The 24176-nt window shown below is 34.5% G+C and overlaps 1 protein-coding gene across 2 annotated transcripts in view; it reads right to left on the bottom strand.

Annotated features, from left to right (window-relative positions):
- Positions 1-21231, bottom strand: part of LOC140152626 (hyalin-like) — a 42151-nt gene extending 20920 nt beyond the window's left edge. The window contains exons 1-4 of one of the 2 annotated variants that reach the window (XM_072175048.1): positions 20837-21231; positions 12749-12874; positions 8176-8475; positions 5602-5727 (exon numbers count right to left, since the gene is read on the bottom strand). In XM_072175048.1, coding sequence (XP_072031149.1) covers positions 5602-5727; positions 8176-8475; positions 12749-12830 — 508 coding nt within the window. In that variant the 5' untranslated portion in view covers positions 12831-12874; positions 20837-21231. The remainder of the gene's footprint in view (positions 1-5601; positions 5728-8175; positions 8476-12748; positions 12875-20836) is intronic. The other variant, XM_072175049.1, reaches the window with a different exon arrangement.
- Positions 21232-24176: the final 2945 nt, after the last annotated feature.

Genomic DNA, 24176 nt, shown 5'->3' with positions numbered 1-24176 from the left:
TAATTGTTGGTCGAAGCAGCCAAAAAATTGATTTTCATTATCTAAATCAATATATTATTGAAAAATAACACTTGATGTTTTGCAAAAGTTCATTCTACAAATCATATACTTTGAAAACTTGCTTGATTCATTGTAATGAGTTATGTACGTTTTTAAAAGGTCTTGTTGTTTCAGTCCTCTTTACAACATAACTCAAGAACCAAAGGATCGACCTACAAAAGTATATCTGTGATATTTGAATTCTTCTACACACTCGCTATGAAATGATCAATGCCATTTTTGCCAATGCTCGCTACCATTGGCAAGATGCTCTGAATACCAAATCGCAACAGTTTAAAACAGTTGCTAACCTTAAAATAAATGATTGGTTGGTATGCTTGAAAATCATGCATAATGAGCATAATGTCAACCAGTCTTGATACTATTTAATACTGTTGGTTAAATGTACAGGTGTGAAAAATAAACAAACATACAGATACAAATGGTACAAATCTTTGTACTCCTCTCCTTAATGTGACTGTGTTGACAGTTGCCAAAGTGTGAATGGAAAGTGACTTCCTTATTGCATTGTTCTGAAGCCAAACAGGTGATTTTAATGAAGGCAATATTGGAAATCAAACCTTTGATTTCTAAGTGAAGGGCTTGTTGTTGTTGTTCTAGATAGAGATGGTAATAGAGACCTGTCAACATATCTTCTTTTCTTTTTCAAAACTCATTTGCTGATGTTTACAATTTATTCATAATCATCGACGTCTGCATGACTATTCAAAGTATAAATAATAGATCTGTAATAATTTGTTGTGTATTTACCTATAAATGTATACACAAAACATTATGCTCTCATTACATGATGAATTCAAATTTAAGTAGCAATAAATGTATTTAAATTGAGGCAGGGGGCAGAGTGTCCCCCAGATGGCTTTTACCTATAGGCTTGCTCGATCTACGGAGCAGAAAACTGATCAAAGTTGTTTGGTGCATCTTCATTTAATACCAAAATTTACCTTCAATATGGGCCAAAATAGTGTAAATATCCAAAAAAATGTTTGCACACAAATTGTTGTGGTAGAGTACATTTTGATGCAGATCAGTCGGAGGACTGTCAGAAGACTTTACAGTCTCTCACAACTTTGCCTAGTATAAGTATGCCACTGAGCATATTTAAAGACCTATTTTGACTGTGGGGAAGCTGTAGATTGGAGAAAATCCCCCCCCCCCAATTGGCACCGCCATTCCAAAATTTTATCTCAAACTTAGTCTCTGCTTTGTGTTTGGGCGTAGACATGGTCAAACTAATTTCAGTATTAAGTATTTACATTTGTCACCTAATGTACAGTGGCCAATCTGTTTATCAACAACAATTTGTTAACAATTCAAGCAGAAATGTGAATTTATAGTGAAAGTTTTCACAACTTGGGGTTGCATATATAACAGGGGTCTGTACCACTGATTTGCCTGAAAAATCAAGGTCGAGAATCACTTGGGAAAAAAAAACACATTTGTAGAAGTATCTGGAAGATCTTATCTTGTTTTTATTATGATTCAATTGAATTTTCATATTAGCCTATAGCCATCTCAGAAAATAAACTGACAAACAAAAACAATCACAAAAAGGTATATGCTTTTGAATTTAGTTTTTTAAAAAATCTACTGGAAGACTTTCTGGTGCATTGGTTTTTCTGCTAAAAGCAGTTTTTATTAAGCCAAGTATCTTTGAATGCATGAACCATGTCTTATACAGGCCTAAATAATAATTTTGTTTAGTAGCTCAAGGCATAGCGAATGCTGTTTAGAACAACAAGTACTGAATTTTTGTTTCAATTTTCAACACAAATAACTCGACTTATCTGGTGACTAGGCTTACTTTTAATATTACAGCCACTCATAAAAGGTGACAAAATTTGTTGATCCATTCATAAAATTTGACACATTTCCGACTCCAAACACATTCCAATTTTGGTCTCCATTCAGAAATAAATTTTGACAAAAAGGTAACCTTTTTAAAGAAATCGAGTTAGTTTGTTTGTGATATTGATCAGATGTAGGTACACTTGCAGAAAATAATAACAAGTTCTGGGTCAATTTATCATTTAAGGTGGGTCGGAGGGGAGTATGACCTAGCAGTCTTTGCACTCCAATATTGAGACAAATGAAGCTGACACACAAGAAACTTAGCAAAACGCCTGTAAAGGAGATCCCAAGACTTGATATAAGGGGTTTCATTTTTGCCTCATGTGCATGATATTTCTTGGGAGGGGGAAAAATGCCGTAAAACATTTGTTTTGAAATACTTATTATTGGCCTTAACTTTAGTACTGCAAGACCTATGAAAATATAAATCCAGTTATTGACTTCCTTGACTCATTTCCTATAAAATCAATGTATTAATATCAATAAAATACATGTACACTGCAGGTTTGTTTTATTTAAATGAGTGAAACTGGACAAATATTGCTCCTGTCATTACACACACCTTAATGTAGATTAGTGGCTCCAATTATTTCTGGTCTAGAAGCAAATTACTCTCTACTGTTGAAAAAATGTGCCTAATGACCTGTGAATAGAGACTATTTGTCACTGGCAATATAATATTACCAAATTGGAAAAACAACAACAACAACATCAACAACAACAAATTGCTGCATTTATTAACCAGTGCTGACTGCTGAGATTAAACCAGTTAAACATTATCACATGAATAGTTTACTTTCCATTGACTGAGCATTGCACTCTGTTCATTGTATCTTAGTTTGCCAGTAAAGATACCAGGGTGATACTGTATGAAAATTACTGATGGTCTGGACTTTGACTGAAATAATTTCCATTCCAGATAAGCTAAATTTGCCACAAAACAATGACATTCATACATGTGTGCATTAGTGCCAATCCGGCTTGAAATGTGGGGTGTGTGTGTGTGTGTGGGGGGGGGCAATTGGCCTGAATTGTCAAAAAGTGGCTGCAAAGAACAAAAAATGGGCCATTTTGCCCAAAGGTGTGGGGGCAGGGGCACATCCACCTGCCCCCGATTGATGGCTATGCATGTGCGTTATCTAAAGGCGCACATTATTGGTAGAAGGCCAGCCATGTTTAATGCACAGCTGCTTTAGCACAAGTATCGCAGAATAGAAAAAAAGTAGGAAAATCACATTTTTAAGAATTGTATTTTTTTTGATTATTTGATAAAATACAATTATCAAATGTTGCCTGAGAATTGATAAGAATTGAGGGCATGGCCATTGTTAATGTCCTTGTCTCTACCTTGGGCATAAGCAATCATGCTATCAATTCTAATAATGTATCCCTCAATTATTGCTTTGTTCAATTGTGCTAAGAAAACAATGAAAATTACTGTATTACAGTTTTGGTAAAATGTTGGAAAAACTCCCCAAACCAGCTTTCTTAAGCTTTGTGACCCATATCTAAACATGGTGAAAGCTTGAAATTGCAGCTGTACAGTCATGTATCAGTGTGTCTACCTTTACTATCATAACCCCGCCCATCAACCCCAAAATAAATCCTTTAATGGCAGTATTGAACTGTCATTGCTCCTAAGTTACAAATAGTCAGTACATTTACAAAGTAGACAAAATAGTCTGAATGTCATCGCTGACGAAATATAGATATGTTACAGTCAAAAAAATTTTTTGTTTGTTAAACATTTTATTCTTTTTCATGGCATATAAGATAATTGCCTTTGAACCCAAGTAAATACCAGCATATTAGGTATAATACATGGATTCAGTCATGATATATTATGCACTTTGTAATGCATTTCCACCCACTTATTTACTGGAAGCAGTCCAAAGAGACAAAATAATAAATAGTTTTATTTTCAGTTCACTACACAGAGAAACAGTTTTGAATTGGTATTCTTTGAGTACCTACAGTCTACACAACATTTTCAAATTTAGTGAAGAAATACTATTTCCTTATTGCTATTATAATAGAGTATTATTGTCAGTTATAAGACACTGTGAGTAATTTGCTCAATCGGGTCAGAAAATCTAAAAATTCTTTGAAAATCCGATTTTCAAATATTTGTAAAAAGTTTTGTATAGGTAAGCTAACATATACCATGCAAGTTATAAACCAAACATGACTTAACAATATTGTAGGGGTCTGTCCATATGGACACTTATCTACACCCAATAGAATGGACCATCACATTTATCAACACTTTTACATTGTATTTTCATGATTTGGGCAATTTTTTCCATGAAAAAACCCCACCTAATTAATGACAAATGTGTTAACTTCTCTTTAAAATCATTCCTAAAAAAATTAACATTTATGCTCCTTATCAAGGATAGTGTCTTTATTGTTTCACATACTACTAGTATAATTATTATCAGCATGGTCTTAATCATACTATTTGAGTTAAAACTAAACAGACTTCACACTTTTACATTTTGACCAACTTGCTTGTTTGCACAGACTATTGTGGTTGTGGTGAATAACTTGTCAGAAACAATTTGTAAAGTTTTTTTTTGTAAACTTTTTGATTATTTTAGGTTTTACATACAAGTGCAAATATTGTACAAAGCCTAAATGAACAACTGAACAACTCCAGACCTCTCAATTGTGGGCAGACTTCCCCCACGGAACTTATTTGTGTATGTGTGAAGTAGGGATGGAAAGAAAGATATTTTATGTTAAAGCCATAATGTATGATCTTAAAATAATAAATTGGTTATTTTTTTCAAACCTGATTTTTGGGCATAATTTGTAATGTTTACATTACAAATTATGCCAAAAACTCAGGTCCTGCAAGTTACACCTAAACGGAATCAGCCAAATTCTGTGTGTTTTTCAGCAATTTTGAGATACAGGCATCAAGTTCCACTAAAACTCCACTTTGTTATTTCAGCTTTAAATGGATTGCACCCTTTCCTGATAGTTATTACTAATATTGTTAGCATGTTGAGTAAAGAACACTGGTAACAAAGTTAAAATTGATGGAAATCATCCATTTTGACTTTTAATCACCCTGTTTTGGACCCTGCTTCCCTTACAAGCAGGAAAAATGTACCAATTACGGAGCTTGCTGCACCCACAACGGAATGACCAAGCTAGTTACTTGTCTTACTCTGCAAATTCATTAAGTTCTAATCCTTCTCTAGCACAAATTTAATTTGCCATTGAAAAAAAACCAGCTGTAAATATATTAGGCAAGTTGTAACACTGCTCTTACTTGTCCAGGTGTGAATAAACATTATATGGAAAGACAACTTCACCAAAAGGCACTCATTTAATATGATTTGCACTTTCTGGGCAAGTTAAAATGCATGAGGGCAAGTTGCAAACCACATGCAGCAATTGGTCCAATATGGGCACGGGGAGGTCCTTCTTCTTCCTATATACGTGCTAAACCTCAATTTTGGGTATTGTTGCACATGATTTATGTGCACAGTTTACTTATGCATGATCCTGGAACCTAAGATTGATTGCAGATATCAGAACAGGGGATGGTTGCCCTTCTCTTTTCAAATAGCTCTGACACTTAATGGGCACAGGGTTTGACTCTTCCTGTACAAATCAAACATTATGCTAACTATCTATACAAATCAAACATATGCTATGTATGCTGAAGTAATAACTTACCATTTTCGCAGGAAAGTCCATAGTAACCCCTTGGACATATGCAGATAGATTCAGCATTAATTGGTCCATCTCTGATACAGGTTGCTCCATTCTGACACATGTCATTCTGGCAATATACCCAATCAACTGAAAAATAAAAGAAACATAGGTACTTGATTGAGCAAAAGGTGTATCGATAATAATTGTACACTTGTCTTAAATTAAACCAATGGGTGATATACCTCAATCAATGGGTGATAATTCTCTGTAAATGTTCTAGGGACATTGCTTTGGAGTGGTCATTTGATAAGTTTTAGAGTGTTTATAGAATTTATTTTATTACTGGTAAAATGAAATATTGTTTGTCCTTATAGGAGAGATGTTACTTAGATAATGTTTTAGAACTTATTTGATATGATGTCACTAAAGATCCTCATGTAAAATTGGGGTACTAGCAGCTTTAACAGTTAGTTACTCAAACATTAAAATTACAAATGTTCAAGTCATGGAGCTGTTGATGTGTTATTTTTGTATTTTGTCTGCACTCTTTAGAAGAACTGATGACCTGGTATACTCAGGCAATTATTTTATCACTTTTGCTGAAAATCAAAGATGTTATCTCCCTTTTACTACCCATTAGGAATGTATATCTCCCCCAATTTAGCACACTGATACCAATATATTTAACACAAGATTTTCTATCCAGCTGATATTTTGAAGACTAATCTCCGAAATGTGAGATTATGCATGCTCACTTTTATACAGAGTTTCAAAAGTTTAACCACCCATTTTAGCACATATTGTGACAACTCATGGAATGCATTATGAACAATAACATGGAATGAACAATGAATATAGTGAGTGCAACATTGAACATTTCCAAATGGTTGAATTAAACAGCACATTAGTGTTTTCTCCAATATAATATGACTAATTCAGTCTGAGCTCTCAGGCTGAACACAATTAAAACTTTATGGCTCCCATTGAACTTGTTTACCAGAACTGTGAGGCTTGGTTTCAAAATAATATCAGAATATTAAATTATGTATCCTATTGTGGAAGACAAGAAATGTACCCATTTTGGTTTGGTATAATGACCTTGAAAACCATTTAAACCCAAACCCCACCCAATCTAACTAAATCTCACACTATGTGTGCCTGTACAAGCATAAAACCACCAAACCACTCTAAGACTCTTAACAATTTTAACCCACCTTTAATATCATATTCCATTTGATGCAGTATCATGATATAACCACACTGCCTAAAATTGATTTTTCATATAAAATTACATGTATAAAAAGTTATTTTTTCATTTATCTGGCCCTATTATGTATTCCTATACATACATGTGACTCAAGTACGTTAAAAGATTGACAAAATATATAACAACCAGGTGTTAATTTTACATAACCTTAGAAATAACACATTAACACCCAGATGTAAGTCCATTTCAAATGGTGTCAGGACCATATCTCTATTAGGACAGTGCGTGGGATGGCTATCTACCTAACAATAGCCTAGCTGTCTTTTTGTGACACTTTCATGTTTCATTAACCTAATATCCAACCAAAATAAACTTTGTGACATCTACCATGCATGATTTCATTTTCTGTATTGAAAATATATTGTAAGTACTTGCTGTAGATGGACAGATATAGCAGCCTTTCCATTTGATTGACTCACAATGAGGCTGTGATTTCAGTAGAGATTGCCAGATCTTCCTGATAAGATCTGATCTGATAAAGACATCTTTATCACAACATGTCACCAAAAGGGTCCCCTTTTAGTCCATGTCACTTTAAGACCCCTTAACTTTTGAACATGCCCTTCAAAAATGATTCCTTGTGTACCAGTACTTGGGATTTGGTCTGTGCAATAATTATGAGCCGGGAGGCTTTAAATGGTCATTATATTAGGAGCACAGCGATCAGATAAATGTGCATATTTAAGCGTTTCTGTACTGTTTTCCTAAGCCTTTTTTTATAGAGCCATTAATAGGTACCAAAATTTGCTGGCCCCCCTTTTGGCTTATCGATCTGTATTCATTAACTCATCCAATAAGTTCCCCTTTGCTCCAAAACGCTCAAATAAGCCACTAAATGACCTTGGCTAATCTTGGAACCATACCTTGTGCTCATTTTTACCTGTCACCTTACTGGATGGCAGGATGGTAACAGTGACGAAACCCACTGATATTTATTGTTGGTCCAAACTTGATGTTAGGATTCCAATAGTGATTTCCTTTTTTCAAACCTTACATGTTTTATGATATCATTGTCATGGAGATGGTTTGTACTTATTTTGATATCACAGGATAGTAGAAACACATTGCTACCCATTGGTACCGAATCGGGGTACCACATAGAATACATCCAAAACATCTCAGTTTGGAGGGAGGGAAGGGGAGGTTGATATGAGGTCATCACATCATGACATGACCCCCAAGAAGAGGATTTCCCTTATTCCCTTCATCAAGATCATACGGTAATGGGACATATTTTTCCTGTTGGATATGCTGGTGCAGGTACTACCTTTTGGATGCTCACTATAATAATATAATAATATTGAATAATATATGAAATTTATACTTACTAGCATGAATAGTAAATAGGCACTGTTCTACATAACCAACTGAATCAGTAAAAGTATAGATGACTGTACGTGAAAGCCCAATCGGTACGTATAAAGCGTTCCCACTCTCTATGTAGAAATCAGGTGGTATTCCTACCATTCTGACTACCGTAATGGGCCATGATCCTGGCCTCAATCTCCAGGCATCTGTGATTCTTGGTGCAGAAATATCGAGATGGATAAAGTCATTGTCAGTTACGTAGTACAAGTCTCGTTGCGGACAATTAGTTATGTTTGATCTTCTATCTAGACCCGGTTGAGCTGAAATAACAGCGAAAAAAATACAAATTTATTAGTTTTTTTAGATGAAATATTGTCCTGAATTGATCCACTCGGGCAAAGGAGGCAATTATTACAATTGAGTTATTATCATCATACCAATGAACAACCAATTAAAGGCACCGTTGCTAAATTGTTTACATACTTCCACATTGGGCTTGTGCAAAAATTGCATCATGATATTTTCTTGATTTCTTGGTCACTTTTTCCAATGTTAAGACACTATCAGCAATTCAGCGTAAATCAGACAATTTAAAAGTTCATATAAATTGAAGCCACCCCTATATTCCTGGCAAGTGGCAACTATCTACAGTAATTTATACTAAACCACCCATTCCTTGCTACCAACTTTTTGGGAATAAGCCTTTTTCGCGGATATCTACTGAAAAATATCACAAAAAGAGGATGAAAACTATGAAATCACCCTTTCGTTTCTACCAAATAGGCTCTGAAGCCACCCCTATTCCTTGTTACTAACTAAGTTATGCAGCTGCCCTTTCATTCATACCAAGTAAGATATGAAGCCACCCTTATTTACCTTGCTACCAACTTAACTATGAAGCGCTCTTTCGTTGCTATTAATTAAGCTATGAAGCCATCCTCTCCTTGCTCCCATTTAAGCTAGGAAACCACCCTTTTGTTCTAAATAACGCTTAGCCTGAGTCCCTTGGCCCCGACCTCGAAACAATTCAAAATGGCGGAATAAAATGGCCGCACCTGCAAGCACAACCCGATGACCGTGCGTAAGCAGTTGAAGGACTGGTGGATCAAGTCTAAATAACGCTATGAAGCAACACCTATTCGTTGCTACCAACTAAGCTAGGGCCGTGTGTCCTGAACTCGCCACCCTTAGCGTTACATGACAAATATTATGAATTTTTACACCAACCGGGTTTCTAATTAGATTATCTCGACAATCATCAACCCTAAACTAGCAAAAGTATACATTTTTGGAAAGCTGAAGGCATCAGCAATTCCAATATATACATTTCAACTCAGTATACAGGGTGACCTGCAAGTTATACAGGGTGGAATAAAAAAGATTTTGATAAAAAATGGGTCACTCAATGCATTGCTTATTACCAACTTACAGTAATAAACTGGAAGTAAACAACATTCATTTGGTTAGAGGAAATGGAGACCCAGCTGACTTCGGAAGAAACCAAAATCACAGCTGTTTGGTAATCTCGGATTATAGGGTGTCCCAACGTATGTTAGATTTTTTTACAATTCAACATATTTTGAACCTAAACATTTTGCCCCTAACCCATACAGAAAAAATATGTCCATATTTAGATTCCTCGTCAAATTTCCCTTCAGAAAATCTTTACTTTGACTATGATAGGATAAGTAATTAAAATTTTACAGTAACTTTCAGATTTTGAAGACATCTGCATTATTTACTACAGTGTTTAATATGACAACGGGTAGTTTTGTATGGAAAAGTTTGTATTTTCTACACTAAACCAATCATAAATGATTAAAAACAATTAGTAGAATTGTTTAGCTGTAAGGTCGTGAGTCGTTTAGATGCTAAATAGAGTTCAAATCCAATTTACAGCCTTTACAGAAGCAGATTACGCACTAAAAATACCAATCCCATAGAGTTTGTGTGTACCACATCCCCCACCACCACATCCCCCACCACCGCCACCCTGCCCATTCTGAATTATATGAAGCACATTGTCAGTATTTAAAAAGTTCAAGTATTTCTTTTTACAGGGTTGAAAGTGCATTTTATTTAGCAATAAAATGAGACCACAAGCATGACAATAACTTCTTGCTTAACAGATATATCATCATTTGTTTTGAGTCGACTTTGGCAAAATGTAACGTCGCCACCTTTTTTTGGTGGCGAGCTCAAGACACACGACTCTAGTTAATGCACCCCTCCCGTGGCACCCCTTTCGTCATTTCCATGTAGCTATTCCTAGTTAAGCATGTTAAGAATCACTTAATTTTCCCCATATATTGAATGTTAAGGAAGCTATGAAGTCACCCTTTCCTTGCTACCAATGAAGCTACGAAGTGCCTCCTTTTCTTGGTTGTTAATACTTATATAAACATTGGAAATCGATGGTCAGAAACAATATAGACCTTGTAAGCAAAGATGCTATTAATATGGTGACAATAATCTATAAAATTATATAAATCGAAAGCATAATTTATGAACTAAAATTCTTTCCATTCGATGGAAGCAGTAGACACGAAAACTTGTATTTATTAGGTATTTGAGGACATACACACAATACTTTCCCTGATGAAATGAGAGAGACCTTTTAATCAGTTAATTGTATTTAGTATGCTTGATAAAATATTTAATGGACCGTTTCTTTAAATTAATGGACATATATTGGAAAAGGACAAACAATAAAATAAAAAAGAAGCTATTTAAATAGTATGTACACTTAGAAGAATAATGATAATTTTAAAATAAATTTTTGAACTAAAGGACATTTTGTTACACTTAAAAGTGTACTGTAAAAAGTAAACGAATGTAAAAATATACAAGAATCTAAAGGTATACTACTTTGTTTATTTGATTACTCCTGGTGTTATAATGAAAATTGTACAGCATTTTTAAGTACTGCTGTAAAATTTATAGGCAAAGTAACTGCCATAATTAGATTTTACTGGCAAAACAAGAAACATAAAATTTAGTACTTGGTCATTATAAGCGACAGGTCTTTGCATTTGCATTATTGTTGAGAATATTAATAGTAATAAAATGTATAACTTTTATCAAAAATTGGGTCAGGTCCAATATATAAAATGCTATTAAAAATGAAACAAAAACGAGCCGATAAAAGGATAAATGATTTATCTTAATTTCAAAATGAGTTACAATGGAAATGGTTGTCATGGTTTTCATCTTCATGGAAATGTGCTCCATTAACCATATTAACTGGACTGACCCGGAAGTCGCGGATGATTTTGATAATTAAATTTCTATGCAACCTGCCCTGATTAAGTGTTTCATCTTCAATTTTATTTTTTCCCAGGTCAGTTTCAAAGGTTAATTTTCACCAGGTCTTCTATACATCTATCAATATAGTCGATGTTATTGATAAGTTTCTTCATTAAAGCTAGAATGTAATTAGCAAAGGCGAAGGTTAGCTACTTGAGGCTAGTGGTATGGCAGGAAAACCATTATATAATATATCAAAAAGTGGAAAAAGGGACGCATGTTGTGGTCAATCTACTAGTGCATGGGCACTAATCTATTGATCTTTCGAATGTTGTTATTAATTTATTGTTAAAATTCCTACCGCAATCAGACGACAAAAGGGAACAAATTGATAAATAATTAGAGTAAATTGTATTGACACTAAGTGATTGTGATGTGTATTTCTTTCTAGTAGAACGTCACACCTTAGTACACAAAAGTTTTGATAAAAACCAATCATAAAATGCCTATGGCTAGTGACTTTTTAAAACTTTTTCTATAACAAAAACCAACACTGCTTGGAAACATCGATAATTATTCTGTACGGATATCGGTTTTTATAGTGATTTGCACCATTGTCCAAAACCAACCCATATCGTACAGGGTGAAGATTAAATGAGTTAATTCTTTTTCGGCATATCAACTTCAAAAATGCAGACATTTCCAGACATGCACCCTTGAGTAATTAACTCACCCATCCCAGTGCAAATTTAAGTTCACTGACATTCAGAAATAAATTGAATGAAACATTGATACCAAACGTAAATTCTAGAGCTTTCTGGGATGTTGGGAAGTCCTTAAATCATCCTCTGGCACTACATGTATCTGAATTATTTGATATGAACTGATGTAGTGCAGTGGTATACGATCTCGACCGCTAATCGAGTGACTGGAGTTCAATCCCCACCGAGTCCTGATTTTTTAGTTCTCTTAATTTATTTATGGTAGTATGTCTGAACTTCATCAAAGTCGTATCAGATTATCTGTATTTGTAAATTCAGGTTTCATTTGTTGCTATTCAAGAATGACGTAAAAGTAGGAAATGAGTACCTATATTTACTTTTCATTGTACATAAATTCTCATATTCCCCGTCCATATCAATGATGGTTAGTGTCATAACAAAAAACGGGTGCCTGATTGACAGACGCAATTTGATCAGTATTATCTCAGTCCCAGCTGAAACAAAGTTGGGAACAATGAGTTCCAAATAACTCAATTATTCATGTGTAAAAAAAAAATTAAATTCTTACAAAGCATTCTTCGTAAATTTGATATTCATTTATATCTAGAGTTGAATTGGTACTTACCGTATGCATGGTATGAAGACACTACCATAATAATGGTGATAACGCTCCAGGGGAGTACCATCTTATTGTGTGTTAGTTCCATGTTTGCAACTTTGCTTCTGATATCCGCTACACACCGAAGGGAATCTGAAAGTTATGTTCAAAGATAACCGCGTATATTAAATGATTAAGGTAATTCGTGGTAACGCCTTTAAGAGTTATTTGCGTGGCGATAAAGCAATGCTAAATATGTATTAGGATTTACGCCATTCATAAAAATAATCTTTGAAACGTGAGAAATCGAGTGTAAGCTCAAATGATTGATTATTGTCACGTGATTCAAACAGTATTTTATCCTATGTTGTAATGCTAAAGGTTGGTCACACTGAAATAAACTTGTGTTAGTTTCTGCTGTGCCAGATTAGCTTGCCGGTTATTTTGCTTTTCTGGGCAAAAATATCAATCACAGATATTTATTTGTATGGAAGAAAAATACACATTGACATATTTATACCATTGCTGAAAATTATATTAAATACGTGAAAATCTAGTGTAAACTCAACTGATTAATTATATTCACATGGTTCAAGCATTATTTTATTGTATGTATGTTGTGATAAGCTAAAACAGTTGTAAAGCAATGCTCAGTGATGTTAGTTTACCTCCACTGGAATATCTTTGTGTTTGTTTCTTTTTTGCTACATCTGCCAGACGGTTGTTAAATATCTCTTTGTGACAACAATTGGACAGAAAATACAGATATGTGTTTGATTGTAAGAAAATAGTGATTTGCAAGTTGGAAATACTGAAATATATTTCTTGGGTGGTGCCTTTTTTGTCAAGGTCATCTGTACCATAATAAGACTGGATATGTTGTATATGTTGTATTGTATATGTTGATATATTGTATTGTATACAATAAAGGTAAAGTTGTCAAATTTATACATTTGATACACACATAACGTAACATACAAATTAAAACTGCTTTTCAGGCAATCAAAGTAATTTAACAAGAAAAAAACGTGAGAAATACTACTAGTACAAGGTCAAATATTGAAGAAAAAATATAGCACGTCTATGTCTATTAACGAATGTTACTTTTGTTCGTAATTCCACACAGAAAAGTATATATAACCTAGGACGGATAATATTTTAACGATATTTCATTTCCTGAATCTCGTCCCAAAATGCACTGAACCCGCCAACATTCCACCTATCCTGCATGCCTTGCTATTAGTAGTCTATTCCCACGCAAGAAATAGTGACAATTGGAGTTAACGCTGTGTTTCAACAGGACAATATCTATTTTACGCCCTGTGATTCCACTTATTTTACTTCACCACAAACATGTAAAGTAGAATAATTATTGCGTAAATTAAGAAATCATCATGGCATGAGGTGAGGTGTGATGTTCCATTCGTAGGGGTTGACCCTGTGTCCCTAAGTTAACGGTGTAATGACTGACTTGTAATTATGGTGATTGAACATGACACTTTTCTCATTCAGAGTATCCATTAACTTTAACCTCATAATTAAAACCGCAATGCAATTTGGATATCCCAATAAAACATGATGATCCATGAAATTTGATTGTTTTCTTTTTGATTGTTTGAAACATACACACACAAAAATAGAACATTAGGAGGTTGGTAAATTAACTGATTTTCTAGCATAACGCATGAGCCTATTCCCATAAAACAGTATGTTGCAATTTTGTTGATTACATTGCGCTATTCCAGAAAATAAGTGCATAGCAGCTGTAGAGGAGTAAATAAAAGAAATGTCTTGATTTCCAGATTTGCTACCTGAAAGCGACTGCAATTCCAGTTGTCATTGTTACTGGAAAAATTTTGGAAATGCAATAACATTTATAAGGAATCACGAAATTGTCTGAAATATGCCCCTCAAATTTAGAATTTTCGATTGTGAACTATGCTAAATTGTTTCGTATTGAGACACTGAAAATCTGGATTTCCATTAATCATACAAACTGATCAAAACTCAGACACCTCTGTTAGGGTGTGCATCTATTTTGTGGAATAGCCCATTTGTACGCGTAGATTTGACCTCAAACCATGATTCAGTCGTTAGTGATGGCGACGCGTCGCGACGGCGACAAGCGTTTGGGATTTGATTACCGATCGTTTAGTATAGAGTATTGAAAATGTTTAGATTCTTAAGCTGTAAGAACAAGCCACGATACTATATTTAATATATTCCAATATTCGTTCAAACGCTTCAAATCAAATTTATTATCGTTTCTTTCTTTTGAAAAATTAAGTTCGTAAAAGGTAAAACGCTAGTATTTTGAGGAACTTAATCCGCTTATAAAATGAAATGACCTGTATTGTACCCCTGAAACTCCGACCACACAAAACATTGTCTCAATAAGCTAATTTAATAACATATCTGCAACGATCTAGACATTTTATTTCATGAAAGCTGAGAGTATTTGCCCATTACCGACACTAATGTGCCGGGCTAATGTGTTCCTTAATACATTACTATTAACTCTGTAATTTCGTTAATAAGTGTCTAAAGATTCAATATTGTATTGCCAGAACATTGACATAATTTGGAGAAGAATACATAAAAGGGCGTCTGAAGTACAGGAGCCTAAGAGTAACATTTTAGCAATTGTGAACATAATTATTATACCGAATATCAAAGACTGATTGTTCATGATTTTTACGTTTACGTAAGAAACTAACGGAACTCCATACAAGTACAAAGAAACAAGAGCTGTGTGCTTCTTGATAAACGCAAAGAAGAGACCCATTATAATCCCAAAGAATCGAAATAAATTCCTTATCAAAAATTTGATAGCTATAACTACAAAATAACCAAAGGCAAAAGAATCACTGCTAAATTATTGATACACTATAAAGAAAGCAAACATAACCGAGAAAGAATTCAAATACATTCCTGACAATTTAAAAAACAATATAGGCATTCCTAACAAACTCCACCCGTGAAACAGGCCCAATTAAAAGAATGTGTGCGTCATATTGCTTTGATTTATTTCTCATTCTGAGAAAACTTCACACTTGTGATTCAGTTATGTGACAATACCTTCACACTGTTTAAGTGTGCTTTTTTATGTATCAAGCGTTTTTTGAAGACTCTTGCATAAATAAAAAGTCCAAAGCATTTTTGTCCCAACTCGATTGAATAAATAATCATGCTTACAGTGAAAAACAAAAAGGACACATTATATATTTGTTGAAGTTTGAGTAAGTGACATGCGGTTTAATTTTAATGGTATTTGTACATATTTATTTATTTGGTAATACGAAAATAGAATCTTGACCCGTTGCAACCAAATTAAGATCATGTCAAATTGTAGCCTTTTGATATTTTGATACAGCGGAAAAGAGCAGTAAAACAAAATCGGGTTAGAATGAAATCAAAATCACTGTCACTAATATAGTTCTGTACGGTAAATATGGTATAAGAGGTCAACTGCTAGATAACGTCAGAGCTCTATATAAAGACAGCAAATGCATGCATGGTGAGAACCAGAAGTGGGCAGTCAAAGTGGTTCCCAGTATTAAACATCAGGGGTACGTCAAGGCTGTGCGCTGTCGCCACTGTTCTTCTTGATTTATATGGACAAGATCGCCAAGGAGGCAAAGCCAACTAGTGGAGAAATAAATTAGCTTCTCTTTGCAGATGACCAGAGCCTTATCCACAAGGACTCTGCAGGACTTCAAGATCATACCAACAAACTAAATGCAGCATGTGAGAAATATGGCATGAAAGTCAGCATAGCCAAAACAGAGACTATGGTGGTTAGCCGATTACCCAAGGATATTGACAACAGCAAGCTAAAACAGACAAAGGAGTTTTTAGACTCTTAAAAGTACTTGGGAAGTATCTTTTCTGAGGATGGAAGTATCACCAGAGAAATAGAGACACGATGTCAAAAGGCCAATAATATCATCTACCAACTAGGCCCGCTTCTTACACATCCTGCAATACCGATGGATACAAAAGCAAAACTCATCAATGTCATCAATACCATATGTTTCCCAACTCTCTGCTATCAGTGCCAAACATGGACTCTCAACAACAGAACAGCCCGAAAGCTCATCACCTGTGAAATGAGATGCCTAAGAAGAGCAGCTAATAAGTCAAGGAGGGATAAAATCAGGAATGAGGATATCAGAAAGATGGTGGACCACACCAATCACAGAATATGTTGCAAAACAACAAGTGAGATGGTTCGGTCACCTTATGAGAATGGCCCCTAGCCACATATAACAGCAAAACTAGGATTAGAGGAAGACCAAGGAAGAGGTGGGCAGATGGAGTAAAGGAAGTGCGACATGGGATTACCATGAGTGAGGCTACCCGACTCGCCCAGGAAAGGAAGTTACATTTCCCCACGACGCTATGAAAGGCAAAAGTGGTGGATAAAAGTAGAGTAAGTAAGTACTGTAAATATTTTGCATTTCAAATAGGTCGCGATGAAAAGTCGCGATAATTCTACCAAGATGGTCGTGCCAGTACTGTGGCAACTTTTTACGAATCTCTATCACTAAGCCCACCAGGTGGGTCAGAGGGGAGCATGACCTAGCGGTGTTTGCTCTTAAATATTGCAAATACTGAGACAAATAATGCTGACACACAAGAGGAATGGCATCGGCTCTACAAAGGCCTGATAACGAGTGTCATTTCTCGGGAAAACGCCAAAAACTTTAGTTTTGATATATTATTGGCCTTAACTCAAGAACCGCATGGAAATATAAATGTTAATATTATTGGCTGCCCTATTTCCTCTAAAATTAATGTATTAATATTAAGAAGTACACTACATTTTTTAAAGTTTATATGTGGCTAAAACTAGAAACGTATGTCTCCTGTCATCCCATTCGCCCTAACCAAAGTTCAACCATACCCGTTCAGAGACTCAAACTCAATTCTATTAAGCAAATATTTTTAGATCGACAATAGTTAAACTTTGTTGAATGTGGTTTCTTTGGATTTTGTAGAGCGTCCTAAGAAGTAACGACCAATTAGGTAATTTTACGCCATATAATTTGCAGACCTTTTGAGGTCTAACTAATTCTGTGAGATGACAAGGCATATTCTGCTCAAACACCCATTTAAGTGTATAGTTCATTGTGTAGTGTTGGAAAAAAAATCATGGGGTAGAAAGTTTAGATTTTTATCTCAAGAACGGGGCAATATTTGAATGTAAGTGTAGTATTGAACAAGCTTAGAGCAGAATTATCGTATTATCGCTGGACTTACACTATTTGAATAATATTATTTTTCAACACCTGTTTGGTGAACAATCTCCGCATACGAACTTATTATCGTAGGACTATAATATTATTTTGATCGAATTATCAACACGAAATCAGCACCTTTTTGAATGTAATTGTAGTGGCAAACAATTTCAGTACGAGTTAAGTTATTGTCGTAGGATTAACAGTATTTGAAAATATTATTTTTACCAAATTATTTATCCGGATTTCAATACCACAAACATTTTTCTCGTCTCATTTGTATAATGCATGGATTCAAACGTGAAAGAATTAAATATATATAAATAGATGTATCTGCATTGACATTAATTTAATCAAACGGTGGAGCAAAGACATGAGCTGAAGCGGGATTCGAACCAGCGTTTCATGGTTTCATGATCAGTGTTCCAAGGTATTGAAACCTTTAAGGTGATGTTGATCTCTATTACCCCCAATATCTAAGCTTTTCAGTAATCAGCAAACAGTACTACTTTGAATACACATATTCATGTAGTTTTATTAAAATATATTTGGCTCTGCCATTTAGTAAATGTTTAGACGAATGAATTCGAAAACTATTAAAAATATTACAGCTTAAAGCACGTTGTGATCAGAATGCTGTAGAGAGGAACTATACTTGTTTGTCTCAATGTTCTCGGCACTGTTTGTTTTGGCGTCAAAAATGTGTTCTATTCTTCAAACCAACCATTTGGTGATTTGAAACATGTTTCGCCCAACATATTTCTTGGCTGACTGATATGTAATGAATGAAACTAAGAGTTATTTTCACGCACGTACTAGTATTGGCAATAAGACATAATTATTTGATCGTTTGTATGGAGATAATGCATAGTTCAGTAAAAGCACATTAAAACGGTTTAAATACTAATGTGTATAAGGTAGGTTTATTTTCAACATCTGTAATGTATTATATATTTTTTTCAACATCGACAATTTAGTTTTGATGGTGTTTTGGTTGCTTTGAGCCTTTGACCCATCATTTAGTGTCAACTGAGACTGTTGGTTTAGGGACGCACCATTAGATATTATCGGGGGGGCTAGGGAGTTTGGGTTAGGCAAAATTTTTTTTTCTTTGCCGCCCATTGCGGCGAAATTTTTTTTTTTTCGCTGGCTTTGGAGGCAAATTTTTTTTTTTCGGCGGCAAAGATGTATTTTTTCAATTTTAATGTATACCTTTATACAGAGCTGGGTAGGGGGAAATTTTTTTTTTTGCTCATCAATGAGGCAAAATTTTTTTTACTCATCAGTGAGGCAAAATTTTTTTTTCAAAACTCCCTAGCCCCCCCGATAATATCTAATGGTGCGTCCCTTACTAGTCTCAGGTTTGAAAAGTTTAAAGTATTAAGTGTGGCAAATTATATGTGACGTGTCATGTCAAAAGGAGACACTTTTGGGCAGGTTATGAATTTTGAGTTTTTTACATATCGTAAATATAGAGATAGTTTGCTCCACAACGGCGTTTTCCCCAATGAAACGGACATTCCTAAGCGAAGATATTGAGTTTGAAAGTTATGGTTTTATAAAATTGGAAATTGAGATATTGACCTTTAAAAATATTATTGACAATGTTGAGAGTAGGAATTAACTTGAAAAATGTCTCAAAAACTAGTAGATGCCAATTATATTCCGGTCTGAAACTATCAGACAATATTTTTAGCATTAATATCATCACAAATTCGCAACAAACCCAAATTGTGAAAAAACCACCCACCGGCAGATTTTTGCCTATTTCTCCATTTATGATCCTGCCCAAAAGTGTCTCCTTTTGACATGACACGTCACATATTACTTTTTCATATGCTGTTTCAGCCTGTTTGTCAACAAGCAGTGGGTTTGATTGTTTGCGTTCCTATAACAATGGTTAAACGAACACCGATTTACAATTATTTAGTTGGTAATGCAGAAGCAGAATAGTAGTGTTTGTCTTGGCAATCATCCAAGTCTAAATTGATTCAAATTATTTATATATATGCCAAATATGACATTTTAGTCCCCGCCTTAATGCATTAACGATTCATGTTCCATTATTGTAGTCAGTTCAAAAGGAATTATGTGTTTTCTTTGGAGATTATTCTTCTAATGGGAGTGTGGGTGTAACCGGGAAAACCAAACTAATCTTTCTAGATAGTAATATAATTATAATTGAACGTTAAATTATGGGAAGCGTCCATTATGTTGCTAATATGTTAATGATGTAACTTGCAAGAAGTCAAGTAAAGAACTGTATTTAGATAATTATAGGCCTGTCACCTATATTTCGTCAAATTTTTGATTGTTCTTTTTTCTATAGTTTCTTTCAAAACATCGAGGCAAAAGATGATTTTTGTGGTTGTCTCCAAAATTGTTGGTTTTACACCAAATCTGTGTTTAGATTTAGATTTCTGGACTAATATCCATTTCAGAAAGGTATACTTGTGTATATATATATCTTGCATGAATAATTAAGAAGTTGCAGCACTTTTAATTAACGCATTTCTGGGATGGCACAGTCCCCATGCATGTTGAATACAGCAATCTGACCAAGTCGATTGTTGACCCCTTTGTTTGGTGAAGCTTATCAATTATACTAAACCATTGATTACCTCATAGGTTTCACCGTTTTCCTAAAATTATTACTACTACTACTACTACTACTACTATAAATAATAATAATAATAATAATAATAATAATAATAATAATAATAATAATAATAATTATAATTATAATTATAATTATAATTATAATTATAATTATAATTATAATTATAATAATAATTATTATTATTATTAATAAAATTATTATTAATAATAATAATAATAAATGATTGCGTCGCTTAAAACAACAAAACATCCTTACCTTATTAGGAAATCAATACCCTTTTATATTGGAAAGGCTGCTGCAATTAAAAAACAGCTCCAATATATCCGCTCATTGTCTTGAAACGAAATTAACGAATTCCTACAGAACCATGCACACAAGACACCATGAGTGTGACCAAAATGTAGATAGCATGTGTATTTCTCTGTTCAAAGTTCGATGTCTGCTACCAACTATTTAAAAAAAAGAAATCCAGGTGGGTTTCTGTTTGCTACCGAGACTATTCTCTGCTTCAACACTTCTTTTTATAGCGACAAAGTAGAGTAGCACGTATTACTTCACAGGTAGCGGTAGGTATGTGAATTATTTGAGCAAGATACCAACTCCTGTTGTATGTTTTACGCTCGCGTGCTTGTTAACCGCGGCAGTAAGCACGCACGGTGAAACGTCATTCAAGCATGCTCTCTCTCGTCTGCCGCAAAATAAAATTACTCAAGTCCGATTTCATGCATTATGCCCGTTTTGACAATGAAAGATAAAATAAGTGTGAAGCGTTTACAGACTTATTTTCTATTATATATACTTGTAATCCTTAACAACAAACATTGTTTTCTTTTTTTGCATATTTTCAAAAGAAAAGTAAATATAGTTTGGGCGAAAATGTTATTATATTCGAAAAAAAAAGGAATGGTTATAGTGATCATGGTGATCGTCGAAAAAGGAGAAAAGGTACACCTTTCGATTAAGATAGCTGAACTTGCGGCGCGCCGCGGCATCGTAACATCATGAACATCCTGAACCCAATACCAAAAAGTTGTGACAAAACGTTTTTTAAATTCTGTACATAGGGCAAGCAATGTGTCAAAGATGTTTTGATGATACATTCCATCATGTCCATGAATGCATGTTTTAGGATAATTGAGGTAACTATTCTATTTTTTTTTAAATCAACGTGATGAAGCCCCCTCGGGTTTTTTTGCACTTTCCTAACATTGTGAAATCGGGCCTGACCTACAATGTATACACTTTTCAACTCCGTTTTCTAGTCCTGCAAGAGTATTGCCCTGTTGAGATATTGAAAAGTAGTTCATGAGACCAATACATCCAAAAGGAAACAAAATACTTAAAAATAAATATGCCAAATCCCCGTCAGCAAAAGGGCGTCACAAAACCTTTAAACGTGACCAACTATAATATATCACATCATTGTGATATAAAAGTTCTACACCGTGTCCCAAAATAAACGGTGCAACCAAGAACGCCTGCTTTAGTTTAAAAACATTTGGGCCTGGTTACTGTGAAATTGTTGGTTTAAGGTTTATAAAAGTTTATATATTTATTTGAATAAGTTGATCAGGTTTGTTGATTAAATAGACGAAATGGCATTTTTCTTGACAAAACCAAGTGAATTTATAATCACTACAATATTTTTCCCTTTACATCGGATGACTTCATGAGGTATTTATGTCTACTAGTCTTTGGAAATTAATACAAACAAGTGGTTGAAAAATTATTTTGTAATTTTGCCCATTTTCTGAACATTTTTGTTAAACCTTTTACGTCACAGATAGATTCGCCAAGTGTTTCTCATTCTAAATATTTTACTTATTTCAGTTATGAGACCCAAAAGTTTCCAGAACTCCAGGGTAAAGAAGCTTAAAGACCAACCTTAACATAACCTTGCCTAACCAAGGTATTTTCTGTTTATACGATTTAGGGGGAGGGTACAACCCTCTTCTGGAAGTCTTAAATCCCTGTTACTCATTTTAATACCAACATCCCCCACGTACTGTCGCGATGACGTCATAATGTAAGTGCGCCCTCGAAATACTGGGACATTCTGGTTATGTACAAAGTACACTCCACATATGATTTGTGGCTCAGTAAAAATAGAAAAGATTTACATCCGTTATTTTTTGGCAAATATAAGAAAGTGCCTCTGTTGTTCATAGGTACAGATTTGTTATTAGCTAAATAAGAAAAGATTTAATACAAATCTAATATCAAGATTGGAAGTATCACTTTCATCGATCACCCTACCCCTGTGTAAGGTTGTAGGTTAAATCAAAGTTAGATTAAAGCCATATTATAACATTTGCTGAGAAAGACGCCCTCACTGAATTTTTAAAATTCCTTTTTTACACGATTAAATTGTACTTTATTAAACCAATATACCCTGCAAAAATCAAGACTCTAGGTGCTGTAGTTTTGTCAAAATCCGAGATTTTGAATAAAACGCCGGAACCGGCGCTTTATTATTATGGAATTATTAGTCGAACGCATACACGATGTTCATAACACACAGTACGTACACAGCGTGCGGGACGGTGATATACACAACAAAGGGTCGTACCACAACATGACCGAAGGAGTGGTACGTATTGGCGACATGTGCGCTGGTAGTAAATTTCAATTTTCTTTGCTTTGCCGTAGTTGTTCGGCTCAAAAATAAAAGGGATATATCTGACAGTAAAAGCTAACATTTTATGGCAAAGAAATGTTAATCTATTTTGTTTGAAAATGTTATAATATGGCTTTAAATGTGATAGACCTAAATATGTTAGGGGACTGGTACAACCCCCTTTTGCAGGCGCTGAATAGTGTCTTGAACCTAACCTCAAGCAGTTCACCTTGATTCTCTCTTCAAAAATTGGTTTCGGGCAAAGATTTACCCTCTTTCCAAAAATATTAGTTCAAGATTCACCACAAGAAAATAAATATTAGGTCAAGACTCAACTAATCTGTGTTGGTTGTAAAACAAATATAACAATCTACACGAGGGCAATGATTCACATATTTACATATTTTGCTTTTGACTCATCATTTAGTTGATCGAATAATGTTCAAGAAGTTTTTTGTTGACGCTAAAAAAGGTTTCAGCGTGTGACAAATTATATTCTTTTTAATATTATTAGCTTACGTCAACAAGCGGTGGCCAATTCAGAATAAGAAAAAGAATAATATATTGTGAGAAAAGTTTTTAACACAAGTCTCCACATACATAAATGACAGCCAGTGAAAAAATTTCACTGACCATCCAGGATTTGAACCTGGGACCTCCGGATCACCGGACCGATGCTCTACCAACTGAGCTAATGAGTCAGATGGAGAAGAGCAGTGATGTTATTATCTATAGGCCTTCAGTTCAATACCCGCCCTCTATCACATCTTCTCATCCAAGAAGTTTTAATATATTGTGTATATGTTTTTTGAAAATTTATTCAAAGTATAGACAATATGCCAAAGGTATCACTTTTACTGCATTACCGTAAGGTATTCTTGCTTAGAAGTAAGAGGTGGACGAAAAGGGGTGGAAGAAAAGTGCAATATTTCATTACTTTATTGTATTGTTTTTCCTGCTAACAATTTCTTCAATTTC

This window comes from Amphiura filiformis, chromosome 5, assembly GCF_039555335.1.
Source record: "Amphiura filiformis chromosome 5, Afil_fr2py, whole genome shotgun sequence".
Classification (NCBI taxonomy): domain Eukaryota; kingdom Metazoa; phylum Echinodermata; class Ophiuroidea; order Amphilepidida; family Amphiuridae; genus Amphiura; species Amphiura filiformis.
This window is presented reverse-complemented; position numbering and strand designations above follow the sequence as displayed.